The 17,989-nt window shown below is 54.9% G+C and overlaps 2 protein-coding genes across 2 annotated transcripts in view; one reads left to right on the forward strand and one right to left on the reverse strand.

Annotated features, from left to right (window-relative positions):
• Positions 1-6,937, forward strand: part of SUPT6H (SPT6 homolog, histone chaperone and transcription elongation factor) — a 62,437-nt gene extending 55,500 nt beyond the window's left edge. The window contains 5 exon segments of the mRNA XM_087702875.1: positions 418-495; positions 608-661; positions 664-773; positions 3,270-3,478; positions 6,033-6,937. Coding sequence (XP_087559001.1) covers positions 418-495; positions 608-661; positions 664-773; positions 3,270-3,478; positions 6,033-6,219 — 638 coding nt within the window. The 3' untranslated portion in view covers positions 6,220-6,937.
• A 1,645-nt stretch (positions 6,938-8,582) lies between these two features.
• Positions 8,583-15,933, reverse strand: PROCA1 (protein interacting with cyclin A1). Its single transcript, XM_087702835.1, has 4 exons — positions 15,624-15,933; positions 13,464-13,596; positions 10,697-10,831; positions 8,583-9,616 (listed from the first exon to the last, which is right to left on the reverse strand). The coding sequence occupies exons 1-4, from the start codon at positions 15,901-15,903 to the stop codon at positions 8,941-8,943; spliced, it is 1,224 nt and encodes a 407-aa protein (XP_087558961.1). The 5' UTR covers positions 15,904-15,933; the 3' UTR covers positions 8,583-8,940.
• Between the last annotated feature and the right edge of the window lie 2,056 nt (positions 15,934-17,989).

Genomic DNA, 17,989 nt, shown 5'->3' on the forward strand with positions numbered 1-17,989 from the left:
GCTTTAGGGAAAGGCGAACAGGGGTGGGTGGGTGGGCTCGATGGGTGGCTGGTGAGGCTGCTGGCTCTGGCCTTGAGTAGGGGGGTGGGGAGCCTGGTTCCCTGCCCAGCGGCTGCCCCTTCCAAGGGTCCCTGAGCTCCTTCCTCTGCTCGAGGGATTGTCACCAAGAAGAAGGTGATGATGATGATGTTATTTCTAGCCTTTCCACAAGACTACAAAGCCCAGAGGCCACATCCTGGGTGGGTCCACTGCCTGCGAAGAGCCCCCCCCCCTCCACTCCTTCAAGCCTGCCTGCAGCTCAGGGCCCCTCCCTTCCCTTCCTCCCATGGTGCCAATCCAGACAGAGAGGGCAGCTTCCCGAAGCTCTGCCCTGTTTCTCACCTGGCGTCCTCCCTCTCTTCCCCCCTCCCTGCCCAGGTGTTACTCCCAGCAGCAGCAGCCGAACCCGGACGCCCGCCTCCATCAATGCCACTCCGGCCAACATCAACCTCGCAGGTGAGTCTGAAGAGGCCCCCGTAGCACAACCTCCACCTGTCTCCCGTCCCCCCGGCGCGAGGGTGCTGGGAGGGCTCTTCTAACCGCCTCCCTCCCTCCCTCTGTCTTGCAGACCTGACCCGAGCCGTCAACGCCTTGCCCCAAAACATGACCTCCCAGATGTTCAGCGCATCGCTGCTGTGACGGGGCAGGGGCAGAACGCCAACGCCACCCCTGCGCAGTGGGCTTCCAGTCAGTACGGCTACGGGGGCAGCGGCGGAGGCAGCAGCGCCTATCACGTGAGTTTGGGCCCCACCCGAGTCGCCTGGCAGGGCCCCACCTCAGCTGGGCAGCAGGGCAAGCGACCCTCTGTGGAGCTTCTCCGTCACCCGGGTCACAGTTGTCCCAAAGGGGCTTCCCCCCCCCCCTTTCCCCAAGAGGCAACTGGGCTTCCTTGTTTCTTCTTTGAAGGTGTTTCCCTTCTCATCCCAGAAGCTGCTTCTGCTCTGCCTGGATGGGGGGGGGGGAAAGGGAAGGATTCGCACTCCTTGCAGACAGCCGGTCATTTGCATCCTTTGAGAGGGTCCCTGAGGCAGCTTGGAGGGTTGTCTGAGTCCTCAGGGTCACCTGAGTGGAGCAAAATGCGGGGTGGAGCCTTCTTGGAACTGCTGAAAGTTGCTGAAATTGTTGTGAGCAGTTCCAAGAAGGCTCCACCCCCCCATTTGCCCCACTCAGGTGACCCTGAGGACTCAGACAAACCTCCAGGTGGCCTCAACGACCCTCTAAAAAGGAGGCAAAGGACCGGCTGTCTGCAAGGAGTATTGATTCTTCCCTTCCCCTCCCAATCCGGTCAGAGCTGAAGAAGCTCCTTGGATGAGAAGCAAAAGGTCCAGTTGCCTCTTGGGGGGGGGAAAGCCCCTTTGGGATTCCCAGAGACCTTTTGCCCAAATCCTGCCCACTAATGCCCCAGGTTTATTGGGAGGAGAAGAGGGAAAGGTACTCAGGGCTGCATCAGGTGCAGGCCAGGACTCCCCCCTCCCACCAAGAGCCCAACTGCTTTGAAAGCGGCAGGAGAGCCGGGGGGGGGGCTATTTTCCTATTTGGGGGGAGAAGGGGGAGTTAAGCTGCCAGGGAAGGGGCTCCTCCAGGGAAGAAGGGGCTCAAAAGCAGAGCTGGGGCGAGGCGACATCGCTGCCGGCCGGTTTGTCCGGAAGCCAGGAATTCTCTGCCCTCCAAGGACGTGGCTTGTTTCTCAGCGGAAACTCTGGTTCAATCTGTCCCTGTGTTGTGAGATGAAGGAGTTTTCTCCTTCCAGAATCCTGGTTGGTGTCCGTGGATGGTTTATAACAGAGCGGAAGGGACCTTGAAGGTCCTCTAGTCCAACCCCCTGGGGCTCAAGCAGCAGACTCTAGAGCGGGGGTGTCCAAACTTGGGCACTTTTGAGACTTGTGGACTTCAACTCCCAGAATTCCCAGCCAGCACTGGGGAGTTCTGGGAGTTGAAGTCCACAAGCCTTAAAGGTCTCAGGTTTGGCCACCCCCGCTCTAGACCATTCCAGACAAATGACTGTCCAGTCTCTTCTTAAAGGCTTCCGGAGGGAGGGAAGGAAGGGATTGCTGAATAGCAGAGTCGGAAGGGACCTCGGAGGTCCTCTAGTCCAGTGTTTCTCAATCTTGGCAACTTGAAGATGTCTGGACTTCAACTCCCAGAATTCCCCAGCCAGCGAATGCTGGCTGGGGAATTCTGGGAGTTGAAGTCCGGACATCTTCAAGTTGCCAAGGTTGAAAAACACTGTCCTAACCACTGCTGGGGAATTTTGGGAGTTGAAGTCCGGACATCTTCAAGTTGACAAGGTTGAGAAACACTGTCCTAACCACTGCTGGGGAATTCTGGGAGTTGAAGTCCGGACATCTTCAAGTTGCCAAGGTTGAAAAACACTGCTCTAGTCCAACCCCCTGCTCAAGCAGGAGACAAATGTCTGCCCCACTCTCTTATGACGGTTTTCCACACTGAGGACCACTGCAGCATTCCCACACCCACCTGGTTCCACTTTCAGGCACTTCTGGTGTTTGCAATGGGCTCACACGATCCCCTGTTGTAACCTTCTGACGTTTCCCTCAACATCAGAAATGTATGTGGTTGTAAGTCGAGGACCTCCTGCCTGAGTGGGGGAGGTTGGACTAGAAGACCTCCAAGGCCCCTTCCAGTTCTATTCCGACTGACCCAGCCAGGCCTTAGCAAACCCCGAGGGTCCCTCCGAGCCCAGGGGAGCTGTCCGCCCCCGCGAGACCTGGAGGCAAACTGGGGCAGCCCTTGAGAGCCAAGCCCCCCCCCCCCCCCCAGGCCCTCTCCGCACCCCCTCGGAGCCACGGCCGGTCCTCGCCTTAACAACCACAGTCCAACCCAAACGTTTCCATGGCCGAGTCAGACAGGGAGTGTGCCTCAATGAGCCACGGCCCAGTTGGCGGCCGTTTCGCCACCACTGCTAAACAGATCACTGCGGTCGTTAAGCGAATCAGGCTTCCCTCATCGGCTTTGCCTGTCGGGTGGTCGCAAAAAGGGGATCGTGTGTCCCTGGGGCAGTGAAACCGTCACAAATGCGAGTCGGTTGCTGAGCGTCTTAATTCCGGTCATGTGATTACGATGGTTGAAAGTGAAAAACAAAAACAGTTGCAAGCCCTTTTTTTTCTGTGGGAACTGTGGACCGTCTGAATGGTCGTAAGTCGAGGACTGCCTGTAGATGATTCCCTTAAGGGTTTTCCTGACTTGTGACGTGTGTCTCTCTCGGATTGCAGGTCTTCACCACGCCTGCCCAGCAGCCGGTGGCCACCCCTCTGCTGACCCCCAGCTACTCCTACACCACCCCCAGCCAGCCCATCACCACCCCCCAGTACCACCAGCTTCAGGCCAGCACCACCCCCCAGTCCACCCAGTCGCAGCCCCCGTCGCAGCCTTCCTCCAGCGCTGGGCAACGGCAGCCCCCAAGTAAGCAAAGGAGTTGGGGGTGGGGGGCTTGGCTGGAGCTCCGCTTCCCAAGTGGCTGCTCAGCAGGGACCCCTCCAAGGCTCCGCTCTCCTCCGCTGCCGCCCACGGAAGGCATCCCTGTCTGGGAGAGCAGGAGGAGGAGGAGGGTGAGGGGTTCTCCCTCTGGGGCCTGGGAAGGGGGTCCCTGGGTCACCTCCTGTTTTAAGGAGAGCCTCAATCCCCTCCAGGTCTTGGTTGTCCCAAGGATGCTTTTTCCTTGAAAACGTTTTCGCTTCTTGTCCAAGAAGCTTCTTCAGAGGGGAAGGGAGAGAGAGAGAGAGAGGAAGGAAGGAAGGAAAGGAGGAAGGAAGGAAGGAAGGAAGGAAGGAAGGAAAAGAAGAAAGAAAGAAAGAAAGAAAGAAAGAAAGAAAGAAAGAAAGAAAGAAAGAAAGAAAGAAAGAAAGAAAGAAAGGATCCTCAGGCCAGATGGGTGGGAGATATAGAGATAGAGATAGATACATAAAAGGATGGATGGATGGGATAGGAGGGAGGGAGGGAGGTTGAAAGAAGGGGGGGCAAGACAATGGAAGGAGGGAGGAAAGAAAAAGAGAAGCAAAAGAAAGAACAGAGAGAAAGGGAAATAATGCTCATGCCAGATGGGTGGGAGATATAGATATAATATAGAGACACATAAGTGGGTGGATGGATGGATGGATGGATGGATGGAAGGAAGGAAGGAAGGAAGGAAGGAAGGAAGGAAGGAAGGAAGGAAGGAAGGAAGGAAGGAAGGAAGGAAGGAAGAACTGGAGAAGCTTCTTTGTCGAGAAGTGAAAACATTTTCAAGGGGAAAAACCCCCCAAGAAAGTCCAGTTCCTTTTTGGAAAAACCGTTTGGGGATCACGTTTGAAGGAAGAAAGATTTATTTTCTCTTAGCTTTATCATTTTGAGGCCCTTCGGAGGCATCCGACGGACTCAAGCTACCTTTACAGTTATTTTTATCCTTCAACCAGATTTCCCCTCCCGACGGTCTCGGACGGCCCTCGCTGTCTTGCTGGCTCTGCCCTGAATTTTTGGGGAAGCCTTTCCAGAGAAGGACCTTCCTGCGGGGGGCCAGCTGTTGGGGGGGGGGCACCCAGGGCAGAAGCCAGGGGCCCAGCAGCCTCAACCTGCAGAAGGCTCCCAGCCGATGCCGGGGGCCTCTTTGTAGCCCTGGTGCTCTCTGAGCTGGGCCGTTTTCTTGCAGACGTTTCATAACCCAGCTAGGGAACATCATCAGTGCTGCTGGAAGAGGTTGGGGTTTGCTCTCAGGTTGTGTTCTGTTATTGGCCTGCCCTGAGAGAGTTGCTGGAGTTAGTCTTAGAAGTAATTTTAGAATAGAGTGGAATAGGAATAGAAGAATAGAATTAAAGCCGAGGGGGCGCAGTGGTTAGGGTGCAGCACTGCAGGCTACTTTAGCTGACTGCAGTTCAGCAGTTCGGCTGTTCAAATCCCACCAGGCTCAGGGTTGACTCAGCCTTCCATCCTTCTGAGGTGGGTAAAATGAGGACCCGGATTGTTGTTGGGGGCGATATGCTGACTCTGTAAACCGCTTAGAGAGGGCTGAAAGCCCTATGAAGCGGTATATAAGTCTAACTGCTATTGCTATCGGTCGGTCTATCTATCTATCTATCTATCTATCTATCTATCTATCTATCTATCTATCTATCTATCTATCATCTATCTATCATCTATCTATCATCTATCTATCTATCTATCATCTATCTATCATCTATCTATCATCTATCTATCATCTATCTATCTATCTATCTATCTATCTATCTATCTATCTATCTATCTATCTATCTATCTATCTATCTATCTATCCGAGGTGGCACAGTGGTTAAATGCAGTACTGCAGGCCACTTTAGCTGACTGTTATCTGCAGTTCGGCTGTTCTAATCTCACCGGCTCAGGGTTGACTCAGCCTTCCATCCTTCCGAGGTGGGTGAAATGAGGACCCGGATTGTTGTTGGGGGCGATATATGCTGACTCTGTAAACCGCTTAGAGAGGGCTGAAAGCCCTATGAAGTGGTATATGTCTAACTGCTATTGCTATTGCTAAGAATAGAATAGGAAAAGGAGTGGAGAGGATAGAATAGAATTTAGAGAAGAAGAGAAGAGAGAAAAAGGGAACAGAATAGCAGAGAATGGAGAAGAGAATTTAGAAGAGAACCAGAGGAGAGAATGGAGAAGAGGAGAGAGAATAGATGAGAACAGAGAATCAGATCGAATCAATTAATTGGAGGAGGGGGTCGTGTGGATTGTCTCTCTTGCACAGGTGTAGACGTTCTTTGTGCTGAGGGTCCTTTGAGGGCTTCCAGACGTTCCCTGCCATTGTTGGCCTGGGAGCCCCAGTTCCCCAGTGGAAAGGAGGCCTTGGGGAAGGGAGGCTCTCCCACTTGGCCACTGCTGGACTTGCTGGCTGGGGAAATCTGGGAGTGGAGGCCCAGCCGTTTTAGGGCAGCCGAGGTTGGGCGCTCCTGCCGATGGGATGGGCCGCAGCCGAAGGGAGCCAGGCCACCAGTCCTCATGGTCCCCCCCCGTTTCCCCTGCAGGTCCACCTCCCACGCGCCCATCGACTGGGGCAAGATGGCCGAGCAGTGGCTGCAGGAGAAGGAGGCCGAGCGCCGGAAGCAGAAGCAGAGGCTGACCCCCCGCCCTTCGCCCAGCCCCATGATCGAGAGCACGCCCATGTCCGTGGCCGGCGACGCCACCCCACTCTTGGACGAGATGGACCGGTAGACTCCCGCAGCGGGAGCGCGAGGACCCCGGGCCCCCCCTGGCTCAGCCCCCTCGCCCCGCCTCCTCCCTTTCGCCCGCTTCGCCCCGCCCGGAGGAACTGGGCCAGGGAGGCCCGGCTGTGCCCTCTGCGGGCAGCGGAGACTTGAAGGGGCCGCAAGGTTGTTGGCACCGAGGAGGCCCCACGGCTCTCGGACCCATTGAGGCCTTTGTGGGGGGGGGGTTCTTGCCCTCCGGTCCCCACTTTGCCAGGAGCGGCGAGGCCGAAGAGAGAACGGCCAGGAGTGGCGTCAGAAGGCCTGGCTTCAAACTCAAGAGACCGGACCTCGCCCGTCCGTCTCCTCTTCCTCCTCCTTCCCTCCTTCCTCCCTCTCTCCCTCCCTCTCTCTCTCTCTCGCTCCTCTCTGTGCTCTGTGTGGATGTTCGGGGCGCTTTGCTGCCTGAGCTCCGAAGGGGATGCGGCCTCCGCCATAAAAGCCGCATCGCAGGACAATATTTATTCAGTTGTGTTACAAGGAAAGGAAGGAAGGAAAAAACGCTTGCAAGAAAGAAAGAAAACCCCAGTCAGTGGCCGCCTTTGTGGAGGAGGAAGGGAGCGTCTGTGGCAGCGGCTGGAATGCCAAATAGCGTCTTCTCCCTCCCCCCCCCCTCCCCATCCTTCCCCCCCCCCATGTGTGTCCCCCCCCCCACAGCAAAAGGAATAAATGGTGTTTCTACAGATGCCTCATCTTCCTCCCAGCTGTACAGAGGAGGAGCTGAGATGCCTCTTCAGGGGATGCTGGGCACAAGGGGGGTGGGGGCTCTTCGACTGGGTGGAAGCAGCCGGTGCTTGGGGGGAGGACCCGGGGGGGGGGCTTCCTCTTGGCGGGGAGTTTTGCCCATTGGGGGAGACCAACAGCCCCTGGGCCTTGCGGGGGGGGGGAGAGGCTCTGGGGTGTTTGGAGACTGGCAGACCCTCCCTAGGAGGTCTCAGGGGGGGGAGGTCCCAGTCCGAGGTGCTCCCCCTCCAGTACAGGAGTGTTGGGGGGGGGGTACCCTAGAAATGTGCATGCAAGAAAGGAGGGGAAAGAGGGAAGACAGAGAACCAGAAGGAAAAAGAAGGGAAGGAAGGAGGGTATTATAATGAGAGGGAGGGTCTGAGGAAAGTCCTGCCTTGGCACTTGTCCACCAAGGTGCCCACAAGATGCCCACCTGGGTCCTGCCTACTCCCCCCCCCTCCCATGTGAAACAACCCTGATGCGCCTTCAATGAAATGGACTTTGGCGCCCCTGCCCAGCATATTTTTCGCAGGAGGCAGGGAGGTTTGGGGGGGGGGGCGCTGGGTGGTTTGCACCGGTCTACAGTGGGCACTGGTGGCAGGGGCCACATTCCTCGGGGGGGGGGGGCAAGGCAGACGTAGCCAGTGTCCAAGCAGAGGGTGCTACTCCATTCTCCTCAGCACTTGTAGCAAAGACGGGGTGCCCTTCAGGGGGTCGGGGACCCTCCCTGCTGAGGGGCAAAGACCCCCGGCCCCAACTCAGCAGCAGGAAGGGGGCCCTCTTGTCCCATTGCCCACTGTCTTTTACCTCCCTGGATTCCAGCTCCCTCCCGGGGGGGTCCGTCAAGCTGCCTGGTGCTGCTGTTACCCCCTGACCGAGGTCCCGGAGGGCTAGGATGACCCCTTCCTGGGCCAGCAAGCTGTCTCTGCCCCACGTCCGGCTGGAGCCCCCCTTCATTGTCTCTAAGCAAAGCAGGACGGGGGGGAAATTGGAAGGGGGGCCCAAGGCCGCTGGCCCAGCTGGTGGGGAGCGAGGAAGCCGCTGTTCTGGGGCTCAGAGACCGGGCGGGGCATTGGCGCTAAAAGCAGAGGAGGGAAATCGGGGGGTTCCTGGCATCTCTTGTGAGTCTCCGGATTTCACAACCAGGGGAGCTTCTGGGTGTCTTCTGCCCCCCCCCTTTCCTGAGGGTGTTATGTGTCCCCCCCTTTTTCCCCCCACTTTTCCTTCCATGAACCTGAAGGCTCAGCCAGACTCTCAGAGGCAGCAATGGACATTTGGGGGGGGGGTGGAAAACTCTGAAACCAGAGCCCCATAGGGGGGGGGAGACCCTAAAAGATGGGGGTGAGTCCCTTGGGCAACCCCTCCCACCACGAATCAGCTCTCAGGTCAGGCCCTGGGGATTAAAAGGGGCAGCTGTCTCCAAAGAAGGTGGGTGGGCAGGTGCTGACCCTGTCAAGACCCCCCCCAGCAATCCCCATGCCTTGTGGGGTCCATTGGGGGCCGGGTTGAGTAGCCCGGGGTCTCTGTGTCCTGGCTGGGTCACTGACCTCTTCAGGGGGGACCCCCCGCGAAAGGGGCTTTGCAAAAGGAAGAGGCTGGGCGAGGGTGCAGAGTTAAATCAGCTTTTATTCCTTCTCCATCAAAGGGAACCTCTGGTCTTCTGCGTCGGGGCCTCCTGGTCAAGCAGGGGGTTGGACTAGAAGGCCTCCGAGGTCCCTTCCCCCTCTCTTGTCTATGGAGATTCTCCAGACCTCGCAGTCGCCCCAAGGGGGCTTTCTTGGGGGGGGGAGGGGGTTTCCCCCTTGAAAACGTTTCGCTTCTCAGCCAAGAAGCTTCTTCCGTTCATCCTACCAGCCTTTTGGGGGAAGCACCTTTGAGCCTCTCTTGATTCCGTAACCCTGTTTGCGTTTCAGCCACGGGGGGCCCCCCTGCCCAGCATTTGGGGTGGGGGCATTTTGCTCCGCCTTTACGCTGCCCCCCCTCCCTCTTCCGAGTCTCTGCCCGCCGTGGAGTGCTTCTGGCGCCTCGTCAAGGTTTCCTCTCCCTTCTGCAGCTTCCTCCGCCTCTTCTTCCTCCTCTTCCTCGCGCCAGACGGGCCAGTGGTGGGGAGGCCCTTTTGGGGGACCGTCTGCATGATCTCAGGCAGCCCGGTCGCAACCGGCTCGCTCCCCCCTCGGCCAGGCTCGTCACTCAAGATGGCATTGAAAGAGTCCCCCTGTCCCATTTCGGGGTCCCTGTGTGGGGCGTCCCCCTTCCCCAGTTCCTGCACAGGCAGCTGCTTCTGGGGGGCTCCCTCCCCAGGGGGTTTCTGGGGGGCGAGGGGGGTGCCCGTTTTGCCCCAGGGCCCCTTCTTCTTCGGCTTCCGCTTCGTCCCTTTCCGGCCTCGCCCTCCGTGCTTCCCTTTGCCCTTCCGAAGCTTTGGGGGTGAGGGGCTCGGCCTGGCCTGGCTCACCTTCCAGGGAGGGGGAGAGCTCCCCAAGGGATGGAAGTGGGGCCTGGGGGACAGAGAAGTGGTGGTGGTGGTGGTGGAAGAGGCCGGTTGGGGCCGGCGGGTGGCCGGGGCGTCAATCTGCTCCCCTCCGTATTCAAACATCACAGGGTCTTTCAGTACCGCGACGGCCGTCCGGCTGTAGTTCTTGCACCTGAGAAAGAAAAGAGGTCAATTGGGTGGGGTCCTTTCCAAGGGGAGTGGGATGCAAGAGGGAGAGGCAGGACACAAGGGGTCCCAACTGGGGATTGCTTTAAAACAGGAGTGTCCAACCTTGCAGCTTTAAGACTTGTGGACTTCAACTCCCAGAATTCCCCAGCCAGCAGAGTTGGAAGTCCACAAGTCTTAAAGTTGACTGTGGGATTCTGGGAGTTGAAGTCTACAGGTCTCAAAAGTTGACTGTGGAATTCTGGGAGTCCACGTCATTAAGGTGACTGGGATTCTGGGAATTGAAGTCTGCAGGTCTTCAAATTGACTGTGGGATTCTGGGAGTTGAAGTCCACGGGCCTTCTAAGTTTCTAAGGTTGGACTCTGCTGCTTTAAAGCAACCGATCCAATTTAATTTCTGATCATGCAGTGTCCGTGGTTCCATGCTGACCCACAGCACATCCATGCTGGGTCTGTGGCCCTGTAATAGGTAGTCCTCGACTTACAACCATCCCTTTAGCGACTCGAGTCACAACGGCGCTGAAAAAAGCAACTTGGCGCTGCTTTTCACACTTAGCGGCCGTTGCAGCATCCCCATGATCACGTGATCAAATCCAGACGCTTGGCAACTGACTCATATTTGTGACCGTTGCAATGTGCGCGCGTCACGTGATCCCCTTTTGCGACATTCCTGCGACCAAAGTCCACGGGGAAGCCGGGTTCTCTTAACGACTGTGACTCACTTAACGACTGCAGTCATTTTCACTCAACTACCACGTCAAGAAAGGGCGTAAAGTGAGTCAAGACTCCCTTATCTTTCCTTGGCACTGGAAAATTTGGGCTCCGTCGTAGTCGTAAGTCGAGGACCTCCTGGAGCCTTGCACGCCCAACCCCTTTTAACCGAATAACTTGAGTCGGAAGGGACCTTGGAGGTCATCCAGTCCAACCCCCTGCTCAGGGCGGAAATGCCAGTGCTGGTTAGGGGCGCGGAGCAGTGGGGCATTGGCCAAACCCCTTCTGCAGAGGAGACCTGGGGTGGGGTGGGGGGAACGCTTGGCCAAGGGGGGAGGGGGGCAGCCCCACTCACCAGACGTAGAGGTAAGACTCCACACACGATTCCTGGTAGACCAGCTCAAAACACGGCACCTGGATGATGTTGAAGAAGGCTTGTCCCACCACGCGCGAAGCCGTGTTGTTCACGGCACTCAAACAGTCCTTCAGCCTGGAAGAGACCGGGGGGGGGGGGAGGCGTTGAGGGTCTCGTCCTGGAACGGACTCTGCACCCAGCATGCACTGCTGCCTGGTTCCCACGCTCCTGGGAACCTTCCTGGTGAAAGCCTCCATTCAGATGGCAGATTGGCATGGCAGGCGGGTTTCGGGCTTGGCGAGGTGGTGGGTGGGGGAAGCCGCATACCAAAATAGGCTGGGAAATTTGAGCATTTACACCAGTGTTTTTCAACCTTGGCAACTTGAAGATGTCTGGACTTCAACTCCCAGAATTCCCCAGCCAGCGAATGCTGGCTGGGGAATTCTGGGAGTTGAAGTCCGGACATCTTCAAGTTGCCAAGGTTGAAAAACACTGGTTTACACCAATGGCGTTGCCCCTTTAAGGCTTGTGGACTTCAACTCCCAGAATTCCCCAGCCAGCTGATCTGCCATTGACAAGTTAGTGATTCTGGGAGTTGAAGTCCGCAGGTCTTAAAAAGGGGCCAATGTTGGTTTTACACTCTGCGGCTGCTGGCCCCTCCCTCCCAGCTGGCCATTGCAACAGGGCTGAGCGTGGATGGGCTTCGGAGTCACCTCGCCTGCCCTTTGATTGGTGGCCTTGGGAGCCAGGCCAGGGCCCTCCCACCCATGGGGCTGGATCGGGGCCGATGTTTAAGGATGGGGGTGGACATCTCCCTCGCCCTGACGCATGCCAAACAAGGAACACGGCCGAAATCAGAAATCCTCCAGTGACGGCCAGGTTCAACCACCATTCGTGGCTTATTGTGCAAGCCCTGTTTTGCCCAGGATCTCAACTGCATGCCACAAGGAAAGGGATGATCGGCTTGGCCCCAAGCCCACCCACCCCCTAATAGCATCTTTGAAGGCTGCAGAAGAGCTCCACCCCAGGGGGGGGAGGGGGAGACTCAGGGAAAAGATTTAGGGGGCCTCAACCCCAGGATGAGCTCCCAAGACAGCCTGAATCCTGCTTGGAGGCTGACCAGGTTTTCCTGGGTCATGTGAAACTGGCTAAACCATGGTTGAGCTGAAGGCAGGGGGGGGGGAGCAGCCCACCACCATCAAAGCTGACAAAAGCCCCCCCCCCTGCTCTTAGAGTGTTTGCCTGGTCCAAAACCAGCTCTTAAGGGTCTCCACCTCACAGCCCCCAGCAATCATGGCTGATCCCCCAAACCAACAGGATTGGATCTGGCTATTAGGACGGGAGGCCACAAGGAGATCCCAAGGGTACAGAGTCTCCCAGGAAAAGCCCCTCCAAGGAAGAGAGGAAGACTTGGTAGGGTTGCCATGGTAATGGTGGGGATGCCTCCGGACACCCATCCTCTCCCCAGCCCCGCCTGCCGAACCGAAATAAGGGGAGGAACGGAGGGGATTAAGAAGAGGGGAGGGGAGATAATAGAAGAATAGAATTAAGAAGCAAATACAGGGAAGGAGAGAAGAGGATTAAGAAAGAAAAAGAAAAAAATAGAATAGAATTGAGAATATAATAAAAAGTATAATAATAAAAAAGGAATAATAAAGGAATAGAATTAAGAAGCAAATACAGGGAAGGAGAGAAGAGGATTAAGAAAGAAAAAAAGAATAGAATTGAGAATATAATAAAAAAAGTATAATAATAAAAAAGGAATAATAAAAGAATAGAATTAAGAAGCAAATACAGGGAAGGAGAGAAGAGGATTAAGAAAGAAAAAGAGAAAAAAAGAATAGAATTGAGAATATAATAAAAAACGTATAATAATAAAAAAGGAATAATAAAAGAATAGAATTAAGAAGCAAATACAGGGAAGGAGAGAAGAGGATTAAGAAAGAAAAAGAAAAAAAATAGAATTGAGAATATAATAAAAAAAGTATAATAATAAAAAAGGAATAATAAAAGAATAGAATTGAGAAAATTCTTATCTTCTCAATGGAATTGAGAAGATAAGAGGAAAGAATAGAATTAAGAATGGAAGATAATTTAAGGAGAAAGAAGAGATGATAAAGGAATAGAATTAAGAAGAAAAGGGAGGAGAACTAAGAGAGAAGGTTGAGAAAACTAAGAAGAGGGAGGAGATAATAAAAACAGAATTGAGAAAATAGAATTGAGAAGATAAAATTTAGAATAGAATAACATAGGAACAGAATAGAATAGAAGTAGGGATAGGATAGAACAGTGTTTCTCAACCTTGGCGACTTTAAGTCCTGTGGACTTCAACTCCCAGAATCCCCCAGCCAGCGAGAGCTGGCTGGGGGATTCTGGGAGTTGAAGTCCACAGGACTTAAAGTCGCCAAGGTTGAGAAACACTGGGATAGAATAATATACAATGCAATACAATGCTTTATTTGGCCAAGTGGGATTACACACAATAGGAATTTGTGTCCAGGGCAGAAGCTCTTGGTGTGCATGCAAAACAACAGAGTAATAATAATAATACCTAATAATAATAATAATAATAACAACAACAACAACAACAGCAGCACTAAAATCCAGCAATCAGTAGAAGGGGAACTAAGTAGTAAGTAATATTAAATTTTTCATGCCCTTTTTCATTCCGCAGGGGCGGGGCTGGGGGTGGGGGGGGTTGCTGACTCCTTGGGGGAATCGGGGGTCCCTCCTCCCTGCAGGGCTGCCTCCCCATCCCCCTCCTCACCTCCTGTCGCAGTCGCAGTGGCTGATGGTGTGCCAGCGCAGGTTGCGATGCCCGTACTTGTAAGTGAAGGGGTGGATGAGGTGCTGGCAGTGGTCGTGTTCCCGGCAACACCTGTCGGTCTCCTGGTGCTCTCCTGCAAGGGGGGGGGGGACAGTGAGGGGGAGTGGTTAGAGAGGGGGGACGGGGAGAAGCCTGGCTGCAATGCCCACCCCAGGCAGCTCCGTTGGTGGTGGTCAAATTTTGTTTATCTTTACCCTTCCCCTCTTCTTCCCATTCCTCCCCTCTTTCCTACTCTTACATTCCCTCCCATTCTTCCTCTGCCTTTCCCTTTCTCCTATTCCTCTCCTTTCTCCTCTCCTTCCTATCTGTCCTTCTACTCCTTGGGAAGGGTAAAGGGGAGGAAGGGGAAGGAGAGAAGGGAAAGGAGAGGAGGAAGGAAGGAAGGAGAGAAGAAAGAGAAGAAAGGGGGGTAGGAAGGAGGGAGGGAAGCAAGGAGGGAAGGAAGGAGAGAAGGAGAGAAGAAAGGAGGGAAGGAAGGAGGGAATGTAGGAGAGAAGGAAGGGGGGAAGGAAGGAGGAAAGGAAGGGGGAAAGGAAGGAGAGAAGGAGAAAAGAAAGGAGGGAAGGAAGGAAGGAGGGAAGGGGAAGGAGGGAGAGAAGGAAGGGGAGTAGGAGAGAAGAAACGAGGGATGGAAAGAGGGAGGGAGGGAAGAAGAAGTAGGACCGTTGTAAGATAAGATGGATCTATGGGATGATAAGAAAGCAATCTTCAAGTATATTGTCAACAGTAGGGAAAAATTGTTATAAATACATATTATTAATAACAGTTATGAGATCATATAATTGTGAATGTATATATGAAATTGATAAAATAAAATAAAATATAAAATAAAATAAAAAAACAAATTTTGTTTATCAAAATGTAGAAACGCAAAGAAAAACGAGGAGAATAAGAGGGAAATGGGAGAAGGGGAAAAAGAGGGAAGAATGCAGGATAAAAGGTGGGGGGGAGAGATCCGACTTCCGACTCTTTTTGGCCCAAGAAGAATGAAGCAAATAGACACAACCTCAACTTTTTACTTTTGCATAATATACACAGGGAGTCCTCAACTTACAACAGTTCACTTAACGACCAAAGTTACAATGGCACTGGAAAAATCGCCCTTATGACCGATGCAGCATCCCTCCCTATGGTCACGTGATTTCCATTCAGATGCTTGGCAACGGATTCACGTTTACGACGGCCGCAGTGTCCCGGGGGGGGGTCACGCGATCCCCTTTTTGCGGCCTTCTGGCAAGCCCCAAGTCCACGGGGAAGCCGGATTCACTTAACGACCACGTGACCAACTTATCAATGGCAGCGATTCACTTAACAACTGTGGCAGGGTCGCAAAAGGGGGGGGGCAAAACTCACTTAACAAATGTCTCCTTTAGCAGCATACGTTTCAATAGTGGTCGTAAGTCGAGAACTCCCTCTCCCAGCCATTTCAATAATAAACCTACCTAAACGCAGCGAAACACAAAATCAAACTTTAATTCTGTTTTTCCCCACCTCCAGCGCAAAGTCCAGGAAGGGTTTCCAAGCGGAAGCACAATGAATTTGTGTTCTTAAATCAAAGCCAAGGATGTTCTCATCCCTGATAAGCCCTCCGTCTCTGGCAGCCCTTCGCCCATTGTGGCCGCCAGAGAATCCTTCCGGTTTTTGCGCCTGGAGCATTTCCCACATTTAGAACATCACAAGTTCCCAGTTCTTTTTTCTCAGGTTCCTTCTCCCCCCGCCCCAAAAGGCTCCCTTGTCATGAAGACCACCGGCTGGACTTTACAGACCTGGGGGGGGGGGACTTTACAGACCTGGGGGGGGTAGGGGGAGTGGGGGGAAGACAGCGAAGGCTTTTGCAGGCTGTCTGTGTGCCTGTCGCCCACAAAGAATGCCCTCTGCCCAAAGCTGGCACTGGGGTGTTTCTCCCTCCCCCTTGAGAGCCTGGCGTGTGCCCACCGCCCCATCTCACAGCAGAGCCCTTCCCTCTGGCAACAACTTCCCCAGGGTGCCTCCCTACGGAACTCCCCGCCACAAGACGCAGACTGAGAGCAATCAAAGGGGCCGCGTTTCGGGCGCCCTCCGACGCTATCCCGCACTCTCGGGGGCCCTCCGGTCGCCTACCCAGCTCCTCGTAGTTCTCCGCGATGTTTCCGGCGCCGCACCAGAGGGTCCCCGGGTAGGTGAAGCCCCGCTTGGCCCGCCGACGACCCCCGGCCGAGCCCGCATCCCGCGACCGCTCCAAGGCGCCCCCGCCGCGCAGCGCCAAAGCCCCCGGCCCGGTCTCCGCGCAGAGCCGCCCGTCGCTGCCCCGGCTGTCCCGCGAGCAGGGGGGCAGGCCGGCTCCGGCCACCGCCAGCAGCATCACCGCCGCCGCCGCCGCCGCCGCCACTCCCAGGCCCATGGTGCGCAGTGACTGCTCCCTCCTGCCGGCCGCCGGGAGACCCTCCTTCAGCACCACCGCTCAGAGACAGCGCCCGCCGCCCGCCCGCCTTTTAAGCCCCGCCGAGCGGTGGGCTGATTCCAGGGGGGCGGGGGAAGGAGCAGCCGCCGCCCCCTCCCCTTGAAGGTTGTCCCAAGGGCGGGGGGGGGCTTGGTGGGCGGCCTTTCCATGGGGCGGCGGCGGCGGCGATTTCCCCAAAGGCCGAACGGCCAGGGAAAGCCTTTCCAGGAGAGCTGTCTGCGTCCGCGGAGCCTCCAGGTACAGCCGCAGTCTACCTGTTACTGCCAGCCAGACACCCATGAATCAACTCAATGCATTCCAATCGTATCAGGGCACCTTTGAGGCTCCCAAAGGGGAGACCTTCCCTCCCTCCCACCCACCTGCCTGGCTACGGAGAGGTGGGCGCCCACCACTGCCCACCCCCCTTGGGCACTCCAGGCCGATGTGGCTTCGGGCCAGGCTTAAAGCTGTCCCAATGTTTGATCAAACCAGCATCATATTCCCAGGGAACACCTGCTTGGGCCTGGATCTGGCAAGCTCAGATATTGGCAAGGACAGTGGACCTTTCAAGTCCTTCTCTTCTCCGCTGACCTTCTGGCCTTCATCGTCACCCAGCCGGGCACAATCGTACTTTTATGATTCTGTGGCTTATGCAAAACCTTCATCGTCACCCAGCGCGGCACAATCGTACTTTTGGCTTACGTAAAAACCAAGGTCTCTCCAGCCATTTACACGCTTGTAAACAACTTGTAGAAGTTTTAAAGCTGTTAAAAACTTTTTGAAAACTTTTTGGAACAGCTGTTGAAAACTTTCAAAACAACTCGTAGAAGTTTTGAAAGCTGTTAAAAACTTTTGGGAAACTTTCAAAAACTTTCTCAACAACTTTAAAAACCAAATTCCCATAGTTGGGCAACCAGAAAGTTTTTCACCTGTTGCAAAGTTGGTACACACACACACAGACACACACCAAAACGCCCCTCCCTGTCTGAAAACTGGCCTCAAATAGCCTCTTATGATGCTATAAAATTCAGTCAATGAGTAAGAGAAACGGGGGGGGGGGCATTTTCTTCTACCACCTCCCTCCCTGGCCCACCCACCCAATAGAGATTCCCCCTTTCTCCCTTCCCCAGGAGCCCCCTGAATCCTTTGCACCAGGGGGAAGAGGAAAGGGTTAGTGAGGCTGCTACCCACTTTCCCTGACTGACCGAGAGTTACCTCTCCCTCCCCCTCGCGCCCCCTCCCCATCCCATCGCTTGAATTCATGCCTGGCTCCCAAGGCGGTGGGCTGAGGCCAGTTGCTACGGCAACCACGATGGGGTGATCTCGCCGGGCCCATAGGACGCAGCCTCCGAGCAGTGGGATTTCTCCCCCAAGGGAGGAGGGTCCTTTGTCCCGGGAAGGGGCCGGTTCCCCCTCTGGCCCCAGAGACTGACAGCTGTCAGGGAAGATGGAGGACTTCTGCAGGGGGATATTGTGGGCTGAAATACGCAGCCATTGTACAGGCAGTCCTCGACTTACAACCACAAATGAGCCCAAAATTTATGTCACTAAGCAAGATGTACGTTAAGTGATTTGCCCTGTTTTACGACCTCTCTTGCCACAGTTGTTAGGTGAGTCACAGGGTTGTTAAGTGAATCAGGCTTCCTCCTTGATTGCAGAAGTGGATCACGTGACACCCCCTCCCCCCCCCAGATACTGCAACCGTCATAAATATGTGTGGTTTGCCAAGCATCCCAATTTTGGTCACATGACTATGGGAATGCAACAACAGTCGTAAGTGTGAAACATGGTCCTAACTCACTTTTTCAGTGCTGTTGTAAGTTCAAACGCTCACAACATGGACTGTTGTATCCTGAGGAGTCCCTGTATCCCACCTGCAGGACCCGAGGCCGTTCCTTGCCAGATGCCCCGATGCTCCTTCACCCCCCCAAAATCTGGTGAGACCTGAGCACCTCAACTGCCAGCTCTCAAGAGGAGATGATTGACAGATGGGGGTGGGAGATACAAGCCCAGGTGTGCATCACGGGGTGGGGGTGGGGTGTTTGAG

The sequence above is a fragment of the Thamnophis sirtalis genome, unplaced genomic scaffold, assembly GCF_051295495.1.
Source record: "Thamnophis sirtalis isolate CommonGarterSnake01/CBP01778 unplaced genomic scaffold, rThaSir2_p1.2 scaffold_17, whole genome shotgun sequence".
In the NCBI taxonomy this organism is placed as follows: Eukaryota; Metazoa; Chordata; class Lepidosauria; order Squamata; family Natricidae; genus Thamnophis; species Thamnophis sirtalis.